We start from the raw sequence: 21,013 nt of genomic DNA, 5'->3' as shown, positions 1-21,013 counted from the left end.
ATGCCATGACACCCAAGTTGAAATCACCGTACGGGCCTGTTGTGGCACGAGGCTCTGCTGGGTGTAGTGACCCTGATAACAGTAGATTACGTTTCCTTTAAGGCACTTAGAGATGGATCTTGGTTTAAGTATTGGCTCATCCTAAATATAATATATTTTGTTGGTTTTAAAACTCGCCAAATGACTGTATTGAAAGGGCCTCAGTCCTTCTAGATAGAACAGCAGGTACTGTGTAACGAAGAACTGTGTTTCTAACTCTGTTTTTCCCTGTAAAGGCCACTTCCAGTATTTGTTTTAATTTTCATTTTTGACAGCCTGTTTTTTTTAGTCCTCAAATGTTCAAAATTTCAAGCTCTTGTGAAAAACGTATTTGGCAAAAAGTGATGCCGCACGATGATGAAGTGTGACAATCCAACATGGCACGACCGCTTCCTAGGGCTGGGTATTGTTTAAAATATTACGGTACCAGTACCAGTACCCTTAAAGTGATACTAATAGAGTACCTCATCGTTCAATACCTTTCTTTTCTACTACACCCATCATGTGAATGATTTTTTTCAGGAATACATTTTGAACGTGTTCAAGTTATTTGGGCAGTGTCATTTCAAACAAATAGCCAGTACAGGAGGAAACGTGAATCTTTCCTCTAACAGACTGTTGTAGCTGCTGCTGCTGCGGTAGTGAGCCAATCACACGTCGCATTAAACCTAAAAGGCTTGCGGTGATTGGCTGGCTTGTAGCTGCTGCGCTAGTGGACCAATCACACGTCACATTACAGCCAAGATCGAACGTTGGTGGTGATTGGCTGCAAGCAAAATCATAGTTTGTTTTTTTTCCCGAAATCTGGGTACAAAGATGATTGAATGCAGGTATTGTTTGACTGGAGAAGTTTCGATACTACTTGGAATTGGGTTATTTCAGGCAATACCTTTAAAGGTATTGAGTACCAATACCCAGCCTTACCACTCACTGTGAAATAAAACCATTTCTTCCTCATTCTGCCTAACAGTGACTACAGCATTTTGATGCAAAGCCTATAAAGTATAGTATACTATCTCTTATCTATTTATATTTTTCTAGATGTAGAGGATATAGATACAATGGGTGTGTAACAGTAATGCAGATAACTAATCAGACTTTATACGGACAGTATGTGGTTAAAACTACAGTAAAATACAGCAATTTGGTGGTTGACATTTAAGCATAAAAATCTTAAATCTTAAGCTTAAAAAAAAAAAAAAAAACCTTCAAGTACAAGACAAATCATGTACTCTATGAAAACACATTAAATTCCAAGATGTTATCGACAGAAATCAAGCCCCGGAGAAGTATATATTTATCTGTGTTGTCTTCATTTTTCACTGAAGAAAACAAACTCTTATCAGCTGATACTGTTTTACTGAAGATGACCTGCTGGAGTTGGAACTCAGTCTCCACACAGTCAGTCGTTCAGGGGTTATTTAGAAAAGTGGCAACACATCAGCTATAACCTATATGACACATGTAGTTGGTGGTGACCAGCTACGTGTGCCACGGTTTCTTCTAGACACACGCAACAGTCATCTCTGACGTGTTTGAAAACTTCAGCTTTCGCTCAGATCCCTTCGAGCCCCACGCGTCCTACTGAGCTTGGTCGTCTCCGCCGATCATTTGATTAAAGGAACATGAGTTGGATGGAAAAATCTGAACTTGAACCTGCAACTGCAGCACCGGACGGCAGTGTCTGGGCCATCGCTCCAACATGTACACCTTCATGCCTAAACCTGGTCTCCGGGCTCTTTCAAACACGCCCCTAGGGTGGTTACTATCCCTCACTGCTATTTGTCTGTGTGACGGGTATTGTGTTGGATATGTCTGTTTTCGGACTAGATATGGAGGATTTTATTTTATCACAGCAATTATGGGAAATGTTATACAATTACATCATTACATAATATCCCCCATATTGAACAATGACAAATTTATCAGACTGGGTACTTGTGATCATCCTTGTAGTGCCAGGTTGATTTATCTTATGTAATGAAGTTAGATGACATACGTACATTTGGTAGGTTGTGTTGTAGGCATGGACTAATGTAAAAAAATCAGAGTCGCTCGAAATTCCATTCACCTAAAGAACCAAACTTTTTGTCATGTAAGTCCCAGCACTACTGCTGTCCCTTCTCTCCGCCCACCACCTCTAGTCCACTATATGTCAGAAAAGCAGAGCTAGTATATGTGATGTCATCACATTCCATTAGAACGTCCTAAGGGGAAGGGACTTAAAGGTGCAGTGTGTAGAATTTGTGGGACGGGTTTAACAGAAATGGAACATAATATTCACAAGTATGTTTTAACTTGTGTTTAAACCCATGAAAATAAGAATCCTGTCTTTGTTACCGTAGAATGAACTGTTTGTATTTACGTTGGGAGAGACGGTCCTCACTGACTAGCCATCAGAAGGTGGGTACACTGTGCTCATAAAGGGATGCACATGGTCAGCAACAATACCCAGGTATGCTGTGGCGTTTAAACCATGCTCAATTGGTACTAAGGGGCCAGAAGTGTGCCAAGAAAATATCCCCCACACCATTACACCACACCACCACCACCAGCCTGAACCGTTGATACAAGGCAGGATGGATCCATGCTCTCATGTTGTTCACGTCAAATTCTGACCCGACCATCTGAATGTCGCAGCTGAAATCGAGACTCATCAGATCAGGCAACTTTTTTCCCAATCTTCTATTGTCCATTTATGGTGAACCCGTGCAAATTGCAGCCTCGGTTTCCTGTTCTTAGCTGACAGGAGTGGCACCTGGTGTGGTCTTCTGCTGCTGTAGCTCATCTGCTTCAAGGTTCGACGTGTTATGTGTTCAGAGATGGTATTCTATGTACCTTGGTTGTAACAAATAGTTATTTGAGTTCCTGTTGCCTTTCTATCATCTTGAACCAGTCTGCCCCTTCTCCTCATCAACAAGGTATTTTCGTCCGCACAACTGCCACTCACTGGATATTTTCTCTTTTTCGGACCATTCTCTGTAAACCCTAGAGATGGTTGTGTGTGGAAAATCCCAGTAGGTCAGCAGTTTCTGGAATACTCAGACCAGCCCGTCCGGCACCAACAACCATGCCGCGTTCAAAGTCACTTAAATCCCCCTTCTTCCCCATTCTGATGCTCAGTTTGAACTTCAGCAGGTCATCCTCACCATGTTTACATGCCTAAATGCAATGAGTTGCTGCCATATGATTGGCTGATTAGCTATATGTGTTAACAAGCAATTGAACAGGTGTACCTGATAGAGTGGCCGGTGAGTGTACATTTATGTATCAAGGACAAAAATATCAAAAGCGTATTCCTGTTTTGCGTAAAAAAGTGTCACATCATAAGACACAAACAATTGACCATTACGTTTCTTCATGAATTATATTCCCTATTAAATGGGGGGAAAAATGTAAACGCAAAACTGCTTGAGCCTTGGATGTCTTCCAGTTCTTCCTGGTTGATCAAAGAATGGTTTGGTGTCCAAGTAATTGCCCTTTCAAAATTTACAAAATAAGCGCCAAACCATGTGATATTCATTTCTAGGACAAAATCAATTGAACCAGAGCTAACCCTAGCATCATGCATGGACTAAAAAACGTGAGTGTTTATTGCCAGCTGAAAAAGAAGGAATAATTAATAGATTTCTTGATTTTTATTCAAATTTGAACAGAGGAAAACAGGCTCCAGGCAGTCACGCCATATGAGCATTTTAATGTTTAGTTTAACATTTAGACTAGAAGTGGCTTTTAAAAGAGCTATATCCTGAGAATGTATTGGGCTCCTTACAATACGGAGTGGACTCACATCTGGTCATGATGTGCAGGAGTGTGCTTTCAATATTAACCAGGGTGTTTTTTTTCAATACGTGTTTCTTCCTTACGTCGGGAGGCTTGAATAATCTCAAGGATCGGGTGATAACAAGGTTTTATCCACAGTGGAACTTGAGGAATAATGCTTTGGGTGTTCAAACTGGAATTACCGTGGGGTCAGCTCCGCTGTGACAGATGGGACTTGAGCCCACAGAGATCTGGGCTCTGATCCTTAAATCACTTTGTAATATATGTAAAGAATGGAGTTTGCACATAATCACTAAATCTCATTGGAAAAAGAAAAGAAGTCTAAGCGCACTGGCCCAACAGATCTATGGACGCCATCGCCCTGACAGTACACACCACCCTCTCCCACCTGGATAAGGGAAACACACGTGAGGATGCTGTTTGTAGATTACAGCTCAGTGTTCAACCCTATTGTGCCCGCTGAGCTTGTTCCCAAGCTCAGGATCCTGGATCTTAACACCTCCCTTTGCAACTGGATCCTGGACTTCCTGTTGGGCAGACCCCAGGTGGTGAGAATGGATAAGGTCACCTCCTCCACACTGACCCTGAGCGGTGCGGAGGAGGTGCCTCGGGGCTCAGGGCTACGTAATCGGTCCTGTACGCCCTATTCATGCACCTGTGTGGCCCCACGCAGCTCCGACGTCATCATCAGGTTTGCAGACGGCCCCACCATCCTGGGTTTCAGCTCCAACATTGGTGAGACCGCCAACAGAGAGTATATCAGCGTCTTGGCAACATGGTGCCAGGACAACAACCTTTCTTTCAACGTCTGAAAAACCAAAGAGGTGATCGTGGACTTGAGGAAGGGGCAGGGGAGGGGTCACGCCCCCGTACACATCGATGGAGCTGAAGTGGAGAGAGTCTCCTGCTTCAAGTTCCTCCCTGTGTTCATCAAAGAGGACCTCACCTGGTCCAGGCAAGCGGACTCGGTGGTAAAAACTGCCCAAAAGTGAAAATACTCCCTCGGGAGACTCGAGAAGTTTGGCACGTCTGCCAAAACTCTCACCAACTTCTACAGACGCACCATCGAGAGCTTCCCCTCTGGCTGCATTTCTGCCTGGTACGGCAGCTGCACATCATCGGCTGCCATCTCCCCTCCGAGCAAGGCACCTACCACGAGCGATGCCTTAGGAAAGCACTGAAAATCAGCCATCCGGGCCATGGACTGTTCACGTTGCTGCCGTCTGGTAGACGTTACGGGAGCATTCCTGCACGGACTGCCAGGCTCACAAACAGTTTTTATCCCCAGGCCATCAGGCTTCTTGACCAGCAATAATAAGCTACTGATCAGATTGACGACACATGAACGATTCATATACGCTCTGGTTACGTGTGTCTACAACCACATATTATATATTCCCCATTTTTTTAATTCACCGGGACTGCGGCTAGTGTTTTGTTTTATTTTTTTTATTTTGTTGTGTAAATTCTTGCTATTCTTATATATTTTGCTAGTTTTGCCCTCATTTGCTGACTCATTTTTAACAATCAATCGCTTGCCTTGTCACAAGGATTTCACGGTTCCCAATCACCCTGTGTTGTACTGTGCATCTGAGAAATAAAACACTTTGACACTTTGACTTTGAAACATGTTTAAGCAAATTGATTTAAATGATCCATATATCATCTTGTCAGTATCTGGAAGACGTTCCCTCCGATGGCACGTTTACCAGTCGTTGTTACTTTCGCATTTGGATCTTGACACATACCTGAGCTAAGTCACATTTGTTAAGACGAATAATCTACCGATAAAAAGAGAAATGAACAGAAACAACATTCTCTGGATGTTGAAAGATCTCGGCGGAAACATCACGAAGGAACCTGAAGGAAATCTTTTCTTTCCTGAGAAATCATGAAGATTCATAGCTGTGTTACACAAGTTGTAGTTCACGATCTGCGACACAATGACACGTCCTACAGTACCGATGGTTTCGTTCACTCAGATATACCAACGTGAGATAAATGAGTGACCCAAGATGAGCTTCACTTTTCTAACACCCGTCGTGAGGTCAGGTGCCGGTTTGAATTCAAGACTGTCCTGTAGTAATGGCTCTTTCACACTAATCCTCTCAAACACATTGCACGGCAGCATTACTTCATATCTGCTCTTCAGCCGCCAGCGCAAATGTCAGACTTTTAACGGAACTTGATGCCTTTTTTTTTTTTTTAATTATTCCACATTGATTCAAAACCTTTTTCTGGGTTTTAACGACCTGCTGCTGCCCCGTGTAAAACTAATGTGTTGTTGTCGTTTTTATATGACCGAAAAATAATGTATACAGTCCTGTAATGGAACATTATGACCACGTGGGGGCAGCGGTGTCAACATGTGCACACCTTATATCTCAGGGGTCTCAAACTACAGGCCCGGGGGCCACATCCGGCCCGTGAGATAATTTAATGTGGCCCCATTACATGGTGATAATATTGTGATAAATATATATATATTTTTTTCGTATCACAATGATAAATGAATCAACACAAATGTACTTAATGTTTTCAAAATATAAAACAGAATTAAACAGATCATTTCTAACAAGACTATGAAGCAATTCACTCATGTGTGGGAGAAAAACAAAACAAAACAAAAAACACAAAAAAAACAAAACAAACGTTTTTCCCCTGAAGTTCAACACTAAACCCTAACCCTAGAAGGAGAAAGCCTGACCAGTGGCCCCCGGGTCATTTGAGTTTAAGACCACAGTTATATCTCGTTTAGGACAGAAATCACAAGCACAAAAATACCAATTTAATTATGAAAAGTTTGTTTTATGACTAAATTGTGATTATTCTGCCAGAATAACTCACCCTAAGGAAGTTTCTAGTATAAAACTAAATTGGGCAGAGTCCAGTTGGGTTTCAGTTGTGATCATTATGCATATTATAGCATTTCCCGAGACTATAATATCAATTGCAATGTGGTATAAATATCCAGATTTGTTTAATTTTGTTGGGCTACACAAGACCAAACACCCAACTGCTCCCTGTTTCTGTTGTGCATGAGAAGTAATACAGTTAGCTGGTCAAACGCCGCAAAACACACCCCTGTGGAACAAGTTAATACTTCACACATATTAATTGCACTTTATCTAAGGTCCAAACACCTTTTTTTTTTTTTTTCGTCAAAGGATGTTGTTGCTTATTGGAGGGTTGGCGCAGCCGGTCCAGCTCAGCTCCTTGACCCACTGGCCTCGTCTGGTGACTCGCACCTTCACCGGGTCGAACCTCCAGAACTGCTGCTCCCTGAACAGGTAGACGCGGCCGCCCGGGCGGGTCAGCGCTCCGTTGGTGCGCGGCGGCACTCCCTTCCAGTCCGTCAGCCGGCGGGGGTAGTAGGGCTCCGCCCGCAGCGTCTCCAGGTTGAGCACCGAGTAGCGGGAGCCCTTGAACAGCACCATGTGTCCCAGGGGGGCGTAGTAGAAGGCGCAGTCGGGGTGTCGGGGCAGCCCCAGCTCGGTGCTCCTCCTGGGGAAGCCGGGGTCCAGCGCGCTGCCCGAGTAGCGCCACATCCGCCTCCCTGCACGCCGGGACGGCAGAACACAGATGAAAGCAGCGGCGGCACCGAAGGCTTATTTACATCCTGGATTCTATTCTGCCATGAAAACCAATCATGACTTCTCGGTTGCAGAAATCGTTTCCACAACATATTAGCGGCATGTTTCTTGAATCTTATTTGAACAACAACCTTGGAAAAGGGTTCCAACGTATTTTTTGCCCACAATCAATACCATAGAAGTGCCTCTGTAAACAGTATATAATATTTTACACTTACCTGTAAGTGAAACTCTCATACCACATTTAGATCAGCGAATGGAATAATTTGGAGGATGTTTTATATCTCCTTTTCCTCTCAGAATATAATGTGGGCCGAAAAAAATGATGATAACGATGTTTTGGGCAGCAGAGGGTGGATCCACAGCCATGAAGTTTCATGTTTTGGGCCTTCACCAAACAATGTCAAGTATGAGAAACTGGCTTCGGCCTCCGGGAAAACAGGCGAAACAAACACGCACCATTAAAGAAGTACCACTTGGAGTCCAGCGGGGAGAAGGCGGCGGCCTCGATGGCCGGAGGGAGGTGCGACCAGCGCTGGCGGAGCGGAAGGGGCCCGCTCACGTTGCCGTCAGCCGCCACCGTCCAGTACACGCTGCCCCGAAACACCAGCACCGTCTCGTTCTGGTCTGCACACACACACACACACACACACACACACACACACACACACACACACACACACACACACACACACACACACAGCCACAAGATAATGCGACAGCGGTGATCGATATGTTCACCTCCTCTGGCATCGGAGACATTTCGAGACATCTCCTCTAGAAGTGAGGAAATACTGAGTGCACGTAATTCATCATATCTGACATTGGAATGCATTCGCTGACGTGAGGCATGTTGTTCTCTATGTTAAAACCTGTTCCACGAGCGTGTTGTTTTTTGTTTTTTTTAAGCCACATCCAAAAAACAGAAATCAATTTGGACCGTACCCATCGTGATGGCGTCGAAGACCCCCTGGCAGTAGAGTGGCTGGGCGGCGTCGGGACTCCCACGGGGAACCTCTGCCAGCTCCCACTCCTGCAGCGTCCAGCTGAACGCCTGGCCAGGCAGCCGCACGGGGCGGCCCCCCGGAGGCTTCCCTGGTGGCCAGAGCAAAAATATAACACCAGGACGTAGCTGCTGACCGTGAGGGGAAGAACAATAACCAGGCACTGTCACTGTTTCTCCCAAAGCTCTCCGGCGTTGGGAGATTTTCTTGCAAGCGTTATGGAAGCGTTTAAATAAATAGACGGACCCAAACAGACGTTTCAACATTTAAATGGTCCTGGATGTGGCTGGCTGGTATTTAGAAAGATGGCTCTGTACAGGAAATAAACTGGACGACTGAGAAGCAGAGTAAACTGACGTCCTCACGTTCAATATTACACTTGGACGTCGGAAACAACCATCAGGTTATTACTCGTGTCAACTGAACAGTGCTGAACGAAAAAAAAAAAAAAAAAGAATTAAAAGTGTGACAACCCGTTTTGATTTCGGGCGGTGCATGAGACGTCAACGTGGCCCGTTTAGCCAAAGCAGCAGAACAAACATTTGTACAAGAGGTTGATAACATCAGCTCACCCAAGCGCAGAAGGAAGTCTGCGGGAGAATCAAACATATACAGCCGACATGAAGCGACGCGCCACAGTTTAACATGCGGACGGACAGCTGCCCGTCGGGGCTGTCGGTACACATGAGCTGGAACGTTTGGGAGTTTGTGTGTAATATACTGTACGTCTGATATATGTGTGTGATTCTGCAGCTCGGCGCCGAAGCACGGACCTAACACCCTCCATGTTTGAAATGTGCTTTTACGCGCAGCCATGTTTATCAGTGCGCGGCAGAGCCCTGTGTTATCACCAGCACACCAAGAAAACCCCCAAAACCCAATTGATTATGAGGATTGTGTGATTATTATACCAACCGGCGTTTAAAAAAAAATATACACGTGTACAGTGTACATGAGGTTTGCGTGCATGTTAGGAGCACCATGTTTTCCATAGCTCATAAAGGTCAAAGTTCCTGTTCTTCACCTATATGTGAGTGTGTACTTGCTACTCAGTGGGTTCAGGTAAGACATCCACGTCTCATCAGATCTCCATGGCGCGCGCGCAAACACACACACACACACACACACACACACACACACACACACACACACACACACAGTATATCGACATCCTAGTTCTTGTATCTCTGAGCAGCTGGTCCACGACCGTGCGTCGCTTCAAACTGGGAACAACTGCTCTGCTGTCGTTGTCCGTTGAGCAGGGGAGCATTCTGGACTTTGTCGAATTCCGCCTGATGTGCGGAGCTCCCAAAAAGAGGATTCCACGGTGGCATTCCTTCTATGCGTCAATAATAATAATAATTAAAAAAAAAAAAAAAAACATTTGTGGGAGTGCTTCCCTGGGAGTTTTTAACAGGCTGTCGTTCCACGTTGATAAAGGGACATTCCCACGGGGACACTGGTGTGATAGTGTGTGAAGATATCTAAACCTACAACACGTGGAATGCAACACATGAAAGCGGGAAAAGGATGAGTTTGAACATTAATGCTTTTAAAGACCCCTTAACAAGGCAACAAGTGGCTCTTCAGGGGAGGAGGGTGATGGTTTGGTTTTGGGTGCTGGTGGTGACATGTCAGGTAGAAAGGTCTGGGACACTTAAATGACCAGAACATTCTCCCTCAGACAGAAGCGGCAGGCGGGCCTCCAGGCTCAACTGTCTAGAAGAAGAAGAAGAAGAAGAAGAAGAGGAGACGATTGTGTTTTCCACCACTTGTTTGCACAATTCAGATTTGCGGCTCCGATTGAAAGAGTTTTCCACGCGGCCATTTCAAAAACAAAAATGGTTATTGGTTCAAGGAATTTCAAGTAATAATTTAAAAACCGTGTACAGGAGAAGAGTGCAGCTAACTAAACTGCACCGAAGCTCCAGCGATGAGAGACTCCTCTGAGGCCGCACGTGTGGAAACCTGTCCCGCACACGCCACGAGGGACGACCACAGTCAATACGTAGAATCGCTCTGTTTGTCATCGGAAAGACACGTCCAGGAGGCTCCCAAAGCCGCTAACACGAGCAATCCATCAGGACAGGGAAGACAGAGTTCACATAGGAGTGTGTGTGTGTGTGTGTGTGTGTGTGTGTGTGTGTGTGTGTGTGTGTGTGTGTGTATCTGCTCAGAGTGTTAAGACGAAGGCCAATATATGTTGACGTTATTGACCAAATTCTGTGTCTGTGTGTGTGTGTGTGTGTGTGTGCGCGTCTGTGTGTGTGTGTGTGTGTGTGTGTGTGTGTGTGTGTGTGTGTGTGTGTGTGTGTGTGTGTGTGTGCGCGTCTGTGTGTGTGTGTGTGTGTGTGTGTGTGTGTGTGTGTGTGTGTGTGTGTGTGGGTGCACGAGTGAGAGTGTGTTTGTGTTCCCAGTGTTAAGACGAAGGCCAATATATGTCGACATTATTGACCAAATTCCATGTTCGTGTCTGTGTGTGTGTGTGTGTGTGTGTGTGTGTGTGTGTGCGTGTGTGTATTGTTGTGCGTGTGTGTGTGTGTGTGTGTGTGTGTGTGTGCGTGTGTGTGTGTGCGTGTGTGTGTGTGTGTGTGTGTGTGTGTGAATACACAAATGTGTGTGCAAATACAACAATACAAAATAAACAACAACAAAATCACACGTCTTTTCCGTGTGTGTGTGTGTGTGTGTGTGTGTGTGTGTGTGTGTGTGTGTGTGTGTGTGTGTGTGTGTGTACACATGCAGTGGATTGTCTGGACAATGGACAATGGGAGTTGGAGGGTTATTTCCATCAGGCAGTTAATCATCCTCACGCATCTGAAGCACAAACACACATTCTCAGTGAACCTGCCAAAAACTGTGTGTGGTGTTGGTTTAAATGTTTTTTTCTTCTACTCTGAGTAATTGTGTGGTTGGAGCTGTGGGTGTTGGGGGCTCCCTCCCGCGGCTTTTCACATCCCAGTGCCATATCCCCCAGTTTAATGGGAGGCAGCGCAGGAATTCAGACATTCCTGTTCTACTCTCCTTTCCCTTTGATCCGGCACAAAATAACGTGAATTTGAAGTCAAATTTCCTGACAGAGGCCTATTTACTATAATAAATTTAATGAAATACAATTATTGGTAATTCCAACTCCCCCTGAATCCCAAGCGAGTCTCAGAATCTCCCAGACGGTATGTGTCACCCCCTTCACTGAGGTGTGTGTTTGACGCCCTTCAGCACCGTTTGCCTGCAGTGAAAGTGTCACACATTTCTGTGGATGTTCAGTCGAGGTATGAGCTGATAAAAAGGAAACACGCCCGAAAAATATTACATTCCACCAGAATTCCAGGGGCAAGGCGGCTCAAAAGGAAAGCGTGAAAAAAACCCCCAATTTGACTTTTAAAAAGACACTCTTTATCCGTTCCTCATCTCTTTTTCCACACTTTATCGTTTTCCTTGAACTTGTCTCGGTGTCATGAGTTATTTGCATGATGGGGTATTATTTACCAGAGACGACTGCAGTTATTATTATTTTTAAAAACGTACACTCTCGCCGACATATCAAGTGCCAGTGGAACTTCCCCGTACCGTAGAGCCGCTGCACGGCGGTGATGTCGTCCCAGCTGAGCAGCAGGTTGCGTCCCAGCTTCCTGTAGTACGGGGACATGAGGGCGTGGCGCACGGGGGAGTGCTCCAGCCCCAGCGTGTGTCCCACCTCGTGGGCCGTCACCATGAACAGGTTGTGTCCCTTGTGTCCGTTCAGCGTCCACCTCTCTGCCATGTCAAAGTGCGCCTCGCCCCGGCGCGGCAGGAAGGCGTGGGCCAGGGTCCCACCTCAGATAGGGTAAGGTTAGATCAGATCGGATCAGATAAGACTTCATTAAATACAGCAAATACAACCTGTTACACCATACAGGAATCAACGTATCATAAAGGCATTTTATGGCAAATTTAGAGCATACCACTGTTATACTGGGATACCAAAATCACTAAAATATGTGGTCTTCACTGTGTTTATGGATGAAATATTGCTGCACAACTGCATTAAGAGTGCCATGACACACTGTTTGTTGGTTCCCCCGAACTAGCCAAAGCAATTACATTAAAAGCCACCTATAACCGTGCTTTACTGGCTCATAACGTACATCTGGAACAGCCATTTGCCCAATAAGAGCTAATGGCTTTGGCTGCAGCTAATGGTTGCTTCAACTAAAATTGACCCCGCGCCCGCCTATTAAATGGGAGGATGCAGCCGGGGACAAATGTGACAGTGGGACCCCACCTGGTCCGTCAAAAGCGTTGCTGGCCCCGTCGTTGTGGTCCCCCTCGTAAAAGGCCAGCCGGATGTCTGCGGGGCCCCCGGGGACCTCCCGGAAGACCAGGCCCGACACGTTGCTCCACAGCTGGAACGCAGCGCTCACCGCCAGCCGCACGGGGCCCGGGGACAAGTTCCGGGGCCAGTTGACGATCTGATAGGTCAGGTGGCGCTGGAACCACTTCTCGCCTGGACCACGACCCCGAGAGAACACAGAGAGATGGTGGTCTGTGAGATTCGATTGTTTGGGGTCTGGATTTCTATGTTTGAATTTTTTATATATTTTTTTTAAGGGATAATGGATTTTGGTGGATTTCATTCAAGTGGCGTCCGTGTAAACTGGTGTATACTGAGAACGTGGTTTGTCTCTCCCCTGCCTAAAGCTTAAACCCTCTTATTATTGTTTGCCCGGGATAAATATTTATTACCCATCCTGTTCTTGCTGTCTTCTTATAATACCTTGTTTAAATTCATTCCTGGTATTTCTGTGGCCTCTTGATTTGCTTTTGATCGGATGTTTGTCGAGCGCTTGTGACATCACTTTGGGAACCATGTAAACTCGGGTCATTAGAGGTTTTATCCGGATGAGATGTGTATTCGCATGCTGCCAATATTGTTTAATAAATACAAATGAGACGCAGAGCTCCAGTCCTAAATAGATATTTCGGTGCAGAGTCCTGGCAGCATTGAGCTGGGTAAACAGCCACTCTCTTAGTGCGCAGTTCACCGAGCAGTTTACTGAAACACGTGTCGGCGGTTTCTCGATTTAAGAATAATTACACGTGTCGCAATCGCCAGAATCACACATTTGTTCGGGGATAAGGGAAATTGAAGGGGTAGAGTTCTCTAATTTACAAGACCTTAATCTCTTTATGTATACATGGGCTGAACGCAACGTAGCAATCTGAGAACCAAAGTGCACATTGCATCCAAAAAACCGACGGAGCGATCCAGGCAGCGTATATCAACAACGTCCAGACAGACGGGCTGCCTCGCAGGAAACGCTCATTATGTCCTGCAGAGCTGCAGGGAGAGAGACGTCTGGACCCCCAGACAGGCCAGGACAACAGTAACTATTTTACATTTCGGCGATGGCCAATTGCCTCGGGCAAGCGGCGCGGGCCGAGAATATCTTTTCGGGGCGGCGAAGTAATTCACTTAATGTAAATGTATTTGATAATATTTGCGAGGGAGAACAAGGCATGCACTGTGTTCTGGAAGCCAACCAGGGCCGTATCTCTCACCCCCTAATAGCTCCCCTGAGACGGGGATGAAATTCCTGGACTGAGGGCATTGGGCTTGGCTGTGATTTCAGTTTGTATGCGTGGTTTCTCACATAGACAACCCAAAAAACAACCAACTCCACCATCACAGTATGGCGAAGCCACCCTGTGGAAAAATCAAAACCGAGTCGGTTACGTTCATGAAATTGACATTTCTTATGTGTTCTCAACTTGAAATGGAGAAATTAAGATGCACATTTTATGTTGGAAAAAACTAAAAATATATAGGTTTAACTAATTAAAGCGTTGTTTTAAGCTGATCTAATGACCCCAGTATGTACAACCCACGTATGTAATATTATGGGATTCACTGGAAAAATCCCTACAGCTGCAAAACAAACAAACAGATAAATAAATATATATGTCAGCTACATATATATATACATATATGTATATATAAACACACAGTATATATCAAAGCACGCAGGCACGCACGCACACAGATCAGCCACAACATTAAAACCACTGACAGGTGAAGTGAATAACATTGTTCATCTCGTTCCACTGGCACCTGTCAAGGGGTGGGATATATTATGCAGCAAGTGAGCAGTCAGTTCTTGAAGTTGATGTGTTGGAAGCAGGAAAAATGGGCAAGCGTAAGGATCTGAACGACTTTGACAAGGGCCAAATTGTGATGACTAGACGACTGGGTCAGAGCATCTCCAAAACGGCAGGTCTTGTAGGGTGTTCCTAGCATGCAGTGGTGAGTTCCTACCAAAAGTGGTCCAAGGAAAGACAACCAACAAACCAGCAACAGGGTCACGATGCCATGGAGAGTGAAGTCCAGCCCGTCTGGTCCGATCCCACAGAAGAGCTACTGTAGCACAAATGGCTGAAAGAGTTAATGCTGCTATGATAGGAAGGTGTCAGAACGCACAGTGCATCACAGCTTGCTGCGTGTGGGGCTGTGTAGCTGCAGACTGGTCAGAGTGTCCATGCTGACCCCTGTTCACTGCTGAAAGCACCTACAATGGTCACGTGAGCGTCAAAACTGGACCATGGAGCAATGGAAGAAGGCGGCCTGGTCTGATGAATCACGTTTTCTTCAACATCATGTGGATGGTCGGGTGCTTGTGCGTTGTTTACCTGGGGAAGAGAAGGCACCGGGATGCACTATGGAAAGAAGGCAAGCCAGTGGAGATGTGTGATGCTCTGGGCAATGTTCTGCTGGGAAACCTTGGGTCCTGGCATTCATGTGGATGTTACTTTGTCACGTACCAACTACCTCAACCTTGTTGCAGACCAAGTACACCGCTTCATGACAACGGTATTCCCTGATCTTTCAGCAGGATAATGAGCCCTGCCACACTGCGAAAAATGTGCAGGAATGATTTGAGGACCATGACAAAGAGTTCAAGGTGTTGACTTGGCTTCCAAATTCCCCAGATCTCAATGCGATCGAGCATCTGTGGGATGTGCTGGAACAGCAAGCATGATCTCCACCACCACGTAACATACAGCACTTAAAGGATCTGCTGCTCACGTCTTGGTGCCAGAGGATATTGTGTATGCGTGTGTATGTATACATATATACATATACTGTATATACTATATATATATGAGTATATATATATATATATATATATATATATATATATATATACACACTGATCCCCATATGTGTGTGTGTGTATATATGTTTGGCCAAAGGAATCTCATGACATGACACATTCAAATTGTTCCGAAACACCCAGGTGAAACCTCTTGTCTTAACAGGTAAACAACTTTTTTTTTTTCCCCATTTCCCAAATAAATTCCTTAAATAATACAACGTAGGTGGGTCTGTGTTTACATGCAGCACTGAGCGAGGCGTGTCCCCAGGTGACGATACGTGATGAGCAGGTCTGAAACGGGGCGTTGCTCCGGCACCCTCTCTCTCTCTCTCTCTCTCCGGCGGGGCCTCCGCGGAGTCCCCCCGGGTCCCGCCGGACGCCAGAGAAGCCAGGAAGTCGCTCAGATAGAGAAGACATTCCACGGCGTCCCTCATGGAAGCAATTAGCTGTGTGGCCTCCGCAGCAGCGCGGCTCGATGAGGGAGCGCAAATCGCGGGATTTTGGAAAGCGATCGAGATCAGTCGATAGCCAGAGTTACTGTTTGTGTGGGAGTAAGTTGCAGGTGCTGAGCTTTCAGCTGTTAAGAGGCGGAAGGAAGCTTGTTAGTCTCATGGACGTGGGTGCGTGCATGTATCAAGCCGGCTGGCTTGGCTGTGGGTTGGGTTTGATAATTGGGTTGGTTTTTCGGCCTAACCCTAACCCTAGGGTTGGGGTTGGGAGGTAAAACTTACAATTATTTATTTTATACTGAAAATAGCAAAAACAACAGTATAAAACTATGGGTTAGGGTTAATCCCAGCCCTAACCCAATTACTAATCAATACATTATGTGTTATCTATATGTTTCACACAATAATTCTGTTATTCCAGAGAAGAGAAAAAGGTTCCGCGATAGAATGAATGATTTTATAGTAGTTAAACATCAGTGAAGGGTTGATAAGCAGACCACCCTGGGAAAGCACACTCTCACACTCAGGCCTATCGTGACGTGCAGTGCTTATCTCGGACGTGGCTGAAAGGAATTCCAGCTCGGTAAATATCAGTGGGAACGGCCGTGGAGCTGCAGGAGAGAAGCCTTTCACCGGTTAAAGTTTTGTTTTTCTGGGGTTTTTTTCCCGCTGGAGGGAAGCTCCCACAACGCAACATCACAACGCGCCACAGCGGAGCAGAAATATCAATCGCTGGTTTATTTTTCGCAGCCGAGACGAGCGCCCAATCAAATATATTGCCGACTTATATAATTTGTCTCGCGCCATGAGAAAATAGAAAATACAAGACGTCACGAGCTCTAGTGTATCGTGTTAATGAGTCTTCATTGAGAAATCATCTAATCTTCTTGATTTTTGTATATTCTGTTTATTTATGCATATTTGACTATTTCTGTTCTGTACTTTTTTGGGGCCTTTTTGTGTATATTTGGCAAAAAACTTTTTATTGTTATAGTTATATAATTTTATTATTTTATTATTTATTTTTCAGACTGTTACACTTATACTGTATATATATATATATATATATATATATATATATATATATATATATATATATATATATATATATATATATATATAATTTTCTGTAGAGTAATGCACCAATCCTCACCATGACAAATTCCTCATTTATGAAAATATACTTTGGGGGATAAATCCATTCCGAATCTGATTCTGATGAATGGGATCAGAGTGGGTTCACTAAACGTCTGCTCTACACGCTTACATGGGAAGGAACATGAAAGCAGGTCTGAGGGACATTTGGCCTCAAGGTGTAACAGTATCTGTTATTTGGGACTCCTGTCTGTGTAATAACACTGCTGCCTGTCCCATGAGTCACATCTGTGGCCAAAACAAAAACAGAGCCGTGCCTCCTGTCACCTCACACAATCACAATAAAGCATCCCGCGGCAGCAGCCGTCCGCGCTGCACCACCTGTCGCTGTCTGCGTCCGCCCGTTTGGAACAGCCTCCCGAGAGCACCAGGCAGCCAGTCAGTCATGCCCTGGGTCGGCTGGAGAAGTGTTTACCCAGGGTAGGGGATGGATCGCGTCAGGTACTGACACGAAGAGGCGGCGGCAAACATGGGCCATCGCCACATTCCCAGAACATGAGCCAATGTTTTCAGCAGGGGGGGGGGGGGGGGGGGGGATGCAGCGCGTTAACTGTCGTGGCTGCAGGGAGGGAGGGAAGCACAGGGCAGGCGGCGCTGATCTTCCTCCAGGGAGGGTGGAAAGGTCTCAGGGAGGCAAAGATATGAAATCATGACGTCATAACTCTCTAGAGCAGGGGTCCCCAAAATGAAGGGTCCTGGTTATGAAAAAGATTCTGAATCGCTGGGTTAGAGGGTCAACTTGATCATTTATACATCTTGCGATAAGAAAAATATGTACGATTTAACCCCCAACTAAAAGCACTTCAGATGATTTAGAAAATGTGTGAAGTGGAACAATGTGTCGAAGGAATTCTTAACTTACCTCACCCATAAAAAGCCTAACCCTAAACAGTCTGTCGTCTCTTCATAGATCGAACAATCACTCCATTGATGCATCACTACGTTTCCAGCAGAAAAATTGCCGTTGTCATTCACAAAGAATTTGGCAGTTGTACGTCAAGTGTGAGCATGGATCCAGATTAGTCTTCTGCAGTACTCAGTCATGGGGGGGGGGGGTAATTCCAAATTCCTTCCTTAGGTTTGCCTTTAATATGGGTATCAATCACCAGTCACCAGCAGGGACACGAGAAGAAGGACGAGGGCAAAGATCCGGGGCCGCCGCCGCCGGCACGTGCCACGTCCGGACAATCCAGGAACCTTAAACGCAGCCCTCCAGGTCCATCGGCCGTTGAGTTTTACGACAGTGGACGCACCCAGCTCACGTTTTACAACCAAGACTTAAAAGGCGGTGGACGAGCATGGGCCTTACACAGCGTGGACCTGGGCTTACGCGGCAGACACCAGCTGACTAACACGCGAAACGAAATGCACAAACATCAGTCGTCGGGCGTCGCACCTCAAAGCGGCGATGGCGGTTTCCGCTTTTTATTCCTCCGCCCGTACAAAGTCCACTCGCTCACACACACAGGATGTGGACGTGTTTTCAAATCTACCTTTACCTTGCAGAGAGGAGCGCTTCTCGCGGTGCCGGTGGCGGCCGTTGGGTTCCCCCCTCCCGGTGAAGACCCCGTTGATCCTCCGGGCCCACACCCGATGGCTGCCCTCGTCCGTGACGCCGCAGCGAGGCTCGGCCATCTGCCTCAGCGTGGCGCGGTCGAGCCTCCCCGTGAGCGGCAGGCGGGACAGCCACTGGAACTCCCTGCGGAGACGACAGGCCACGCGAAAGGGGTCAGCTTCGGTGTGGAGCCGCGCGGCCTAAACCAGGGCTAAATGTTTTTTCATCAGAGTGATCCACGATGGCACATCTCCCCTCCCCTGTACCCTTTGAAGAGACAAATTAACTCCCATCGCAGTGACACGGCGACAGAACAGATCAAGCAAAGTGAGGCCGTATTCAACATGATACAGTGAGAAGTTAATTTGGTGTCGACCCGGCGAACACTCAAACGGCCAGATGCAGGTAACATAACAGCAATGGAGATGCAAAGAATGGATTTAATCAGCGGTTATCGAAATACAAATAATTGGAGAGTCTCAGTTAGGACTGCGTATAGACCAGGGCTGCTCGGTTCAGAGGGATCAGGAGAGAAGGCTTCGAGGTAGTGACATCAGAGTGTGTTTTTTTTGGTTCTGTGCTCTGGGTTTGGCCTGATGCACACTTGGAGGAAAAAAAAAAAAACCAAACCTACCAAAAATAAGTAACTGGATGAGTGTGAGTTAAGTACAGCCCACACTGACCTCCCAAACACCCACCTGATGGCCGACCGCACCTCAGTCGAGTTGTGAATGTGGACGTCCTGATGCAAGTAGCCATACTTCTCCAAAAATACCTGAAATGAACGAAACATGTCGACCATTCTTGGCGAGCAAACTGTCAAAGCTCAAGATTTAAAAAATATAAATAAAAAGTTAAAAAATTAATTACAATTTCTGAGACGGGCCTCAAGTAGAGCATGGTTTCTATGCTTTTAGCCTTTGATAAACTGAGAATATTCTAACAGAGCTATATATAGTTTTATTATTACCTGAAATGTCTTGCCCTCCAAAATTATAAATGCTGTATTCTGTTATTTGCATGCTTTCCCACAAACACATCATTAGAGAAATGAAGATTTTTCCATGTTATTGTCAGTCAGGTAGTGGCATGTGCAGCCCTGCAGGTTCCTGGGGGGGGGGGGCATATATAGGATTCCTGACTCCCAAAATGAAAAAGAAGACACCCTCAGGGCTTTGCCTTTAATTTCGGTTACAACTTGTTAAATATTTTGTGTCAGCATACATGCCAAGAACACTTGATTGAAACGGCCCTGAAATAGAAGGGAATTAGGAAAGGCATGAAGGTGTTTGGAGCTCTGCAGACCCAGAGCACAGTGATGGAGATACAAAAATTATATATATTAAAATTAAAAAAACAAAACTGACCAGATGACAGGTGGGTTTCATGAAAGAGGAATATTGCCCCTGATGCCAGAGCAAGAATCACACCAATTCAAATTGCTACGGAATGTTTTGGAGCAGGTCTGAGCCCGGTATGCAGGAGGTACGTTGCGGCGACTGCACCGCACTAACGCCGGACCAAGGAGCCGCGTTCGCCCAAATAAATGATCTAAAATAAAGTGTCGTGTAGATAAAGACGCTTTATTACCGTGGGGCGCAAAACTGGGATATACTGTGTACACATAGCACAACTTCTACCTGACTGGCAAAATGCGCAGCTGTTAACAAAAAAAAAAAAAACTTTCATTTGTGAGGGCGGGAAAACATTTTAAGAATATTGCACGATTCTATATCGATATAATACGTATATCTCAATGTTTTTTGTTTTTCGTGGTCTCCTGCGGGGCCGCGGACCGCCGTTTCGGAATCGCCACCACCTCTACACGCGGCTCCAAATTAAAATCCCGGTAAAAAAGGCTTGCGAACCGCCACGTCAGTTTACCCCCAAATCAGCGCGTTACCTGGGATCCGCTCCGCCTCGACTCCGGGGGCAGCGGGGGACAAACCGCGGACCTCGCTGCGACCAGGGCGGCCAGAGCCAGGAGGCACGCCGCTGCAGGGTCCGGGGGACGTCGGAGGATCATTATGGGAGCAGCCTCATGTGCGGCTCTCGGACGTCACGCATTTCTCAGCCGCTGTAGTCGGATGAAAAGGCTCTCGGCAGATATTCCTTCTTCATGCCGGCGCCACACACCTCCACCCTGATGCAGAGCGGGGCTCTCCCTCTCTGAAGCCTCATCGAGAGGAGGGCCGGCACCGCCTCTTCGCCCCAGACCAGGGCATAACACATCATGCATGTATGGTTGTTGGTTTTTTTAAACGATATATAAAAATAAAAAAAAAAGTGGTCAAACTGTTTT

At 46.0% G+C, this 21,013-nt stretch overlaps 1 protein-coding gene across 1 annotated transcript; it reads right to left on the bottom strand.

The window, feature by feature from the left end:
* Window positions 1-6,983: 6,983 nt before the first annotated feature.
* Window positions 6,984-20,737, bottom strand: mmp28 (matrix metallopeptidase 28; the record flags this gene model as incomplete). The annotated part of the gene is made up of 8 exons (XM_080006724.1): window positions 6,984-7,378; window positions 7,875-8,042; window positions 8,361-8,510; window positions 11,990-12,235; window positions 12,684-12,905; window positions 18,656-18,855; window positions 19,410-19,486; window positions 20,615-20,737. The coding sequence occupies 8 exons, from the start codon at window positions 20,735-20,737 to the stop codon at window positions 6,984-6,986; spliced, it is 1,581 nt and encodes a 526-aa protein (XP_079862850.1).
* Window positions 20,738-21,013: the final 276 nt, after the last annotated feature.

The sequence above is a fragment of the Zeus faber genome (assembly GCF_960531495.2).
Source record: "Zeus faber genome assembly, chromosome: 9".
Classification (NCBI taxonomy): Eukaryota; Metazoa; Chordata; class Actinopteri; order Zeiformes; family Zeidae; genus Zeus; species Zeus faber.
This window is presented reverse-complemented; position numbering and strand designations above follow the sequence as displayed.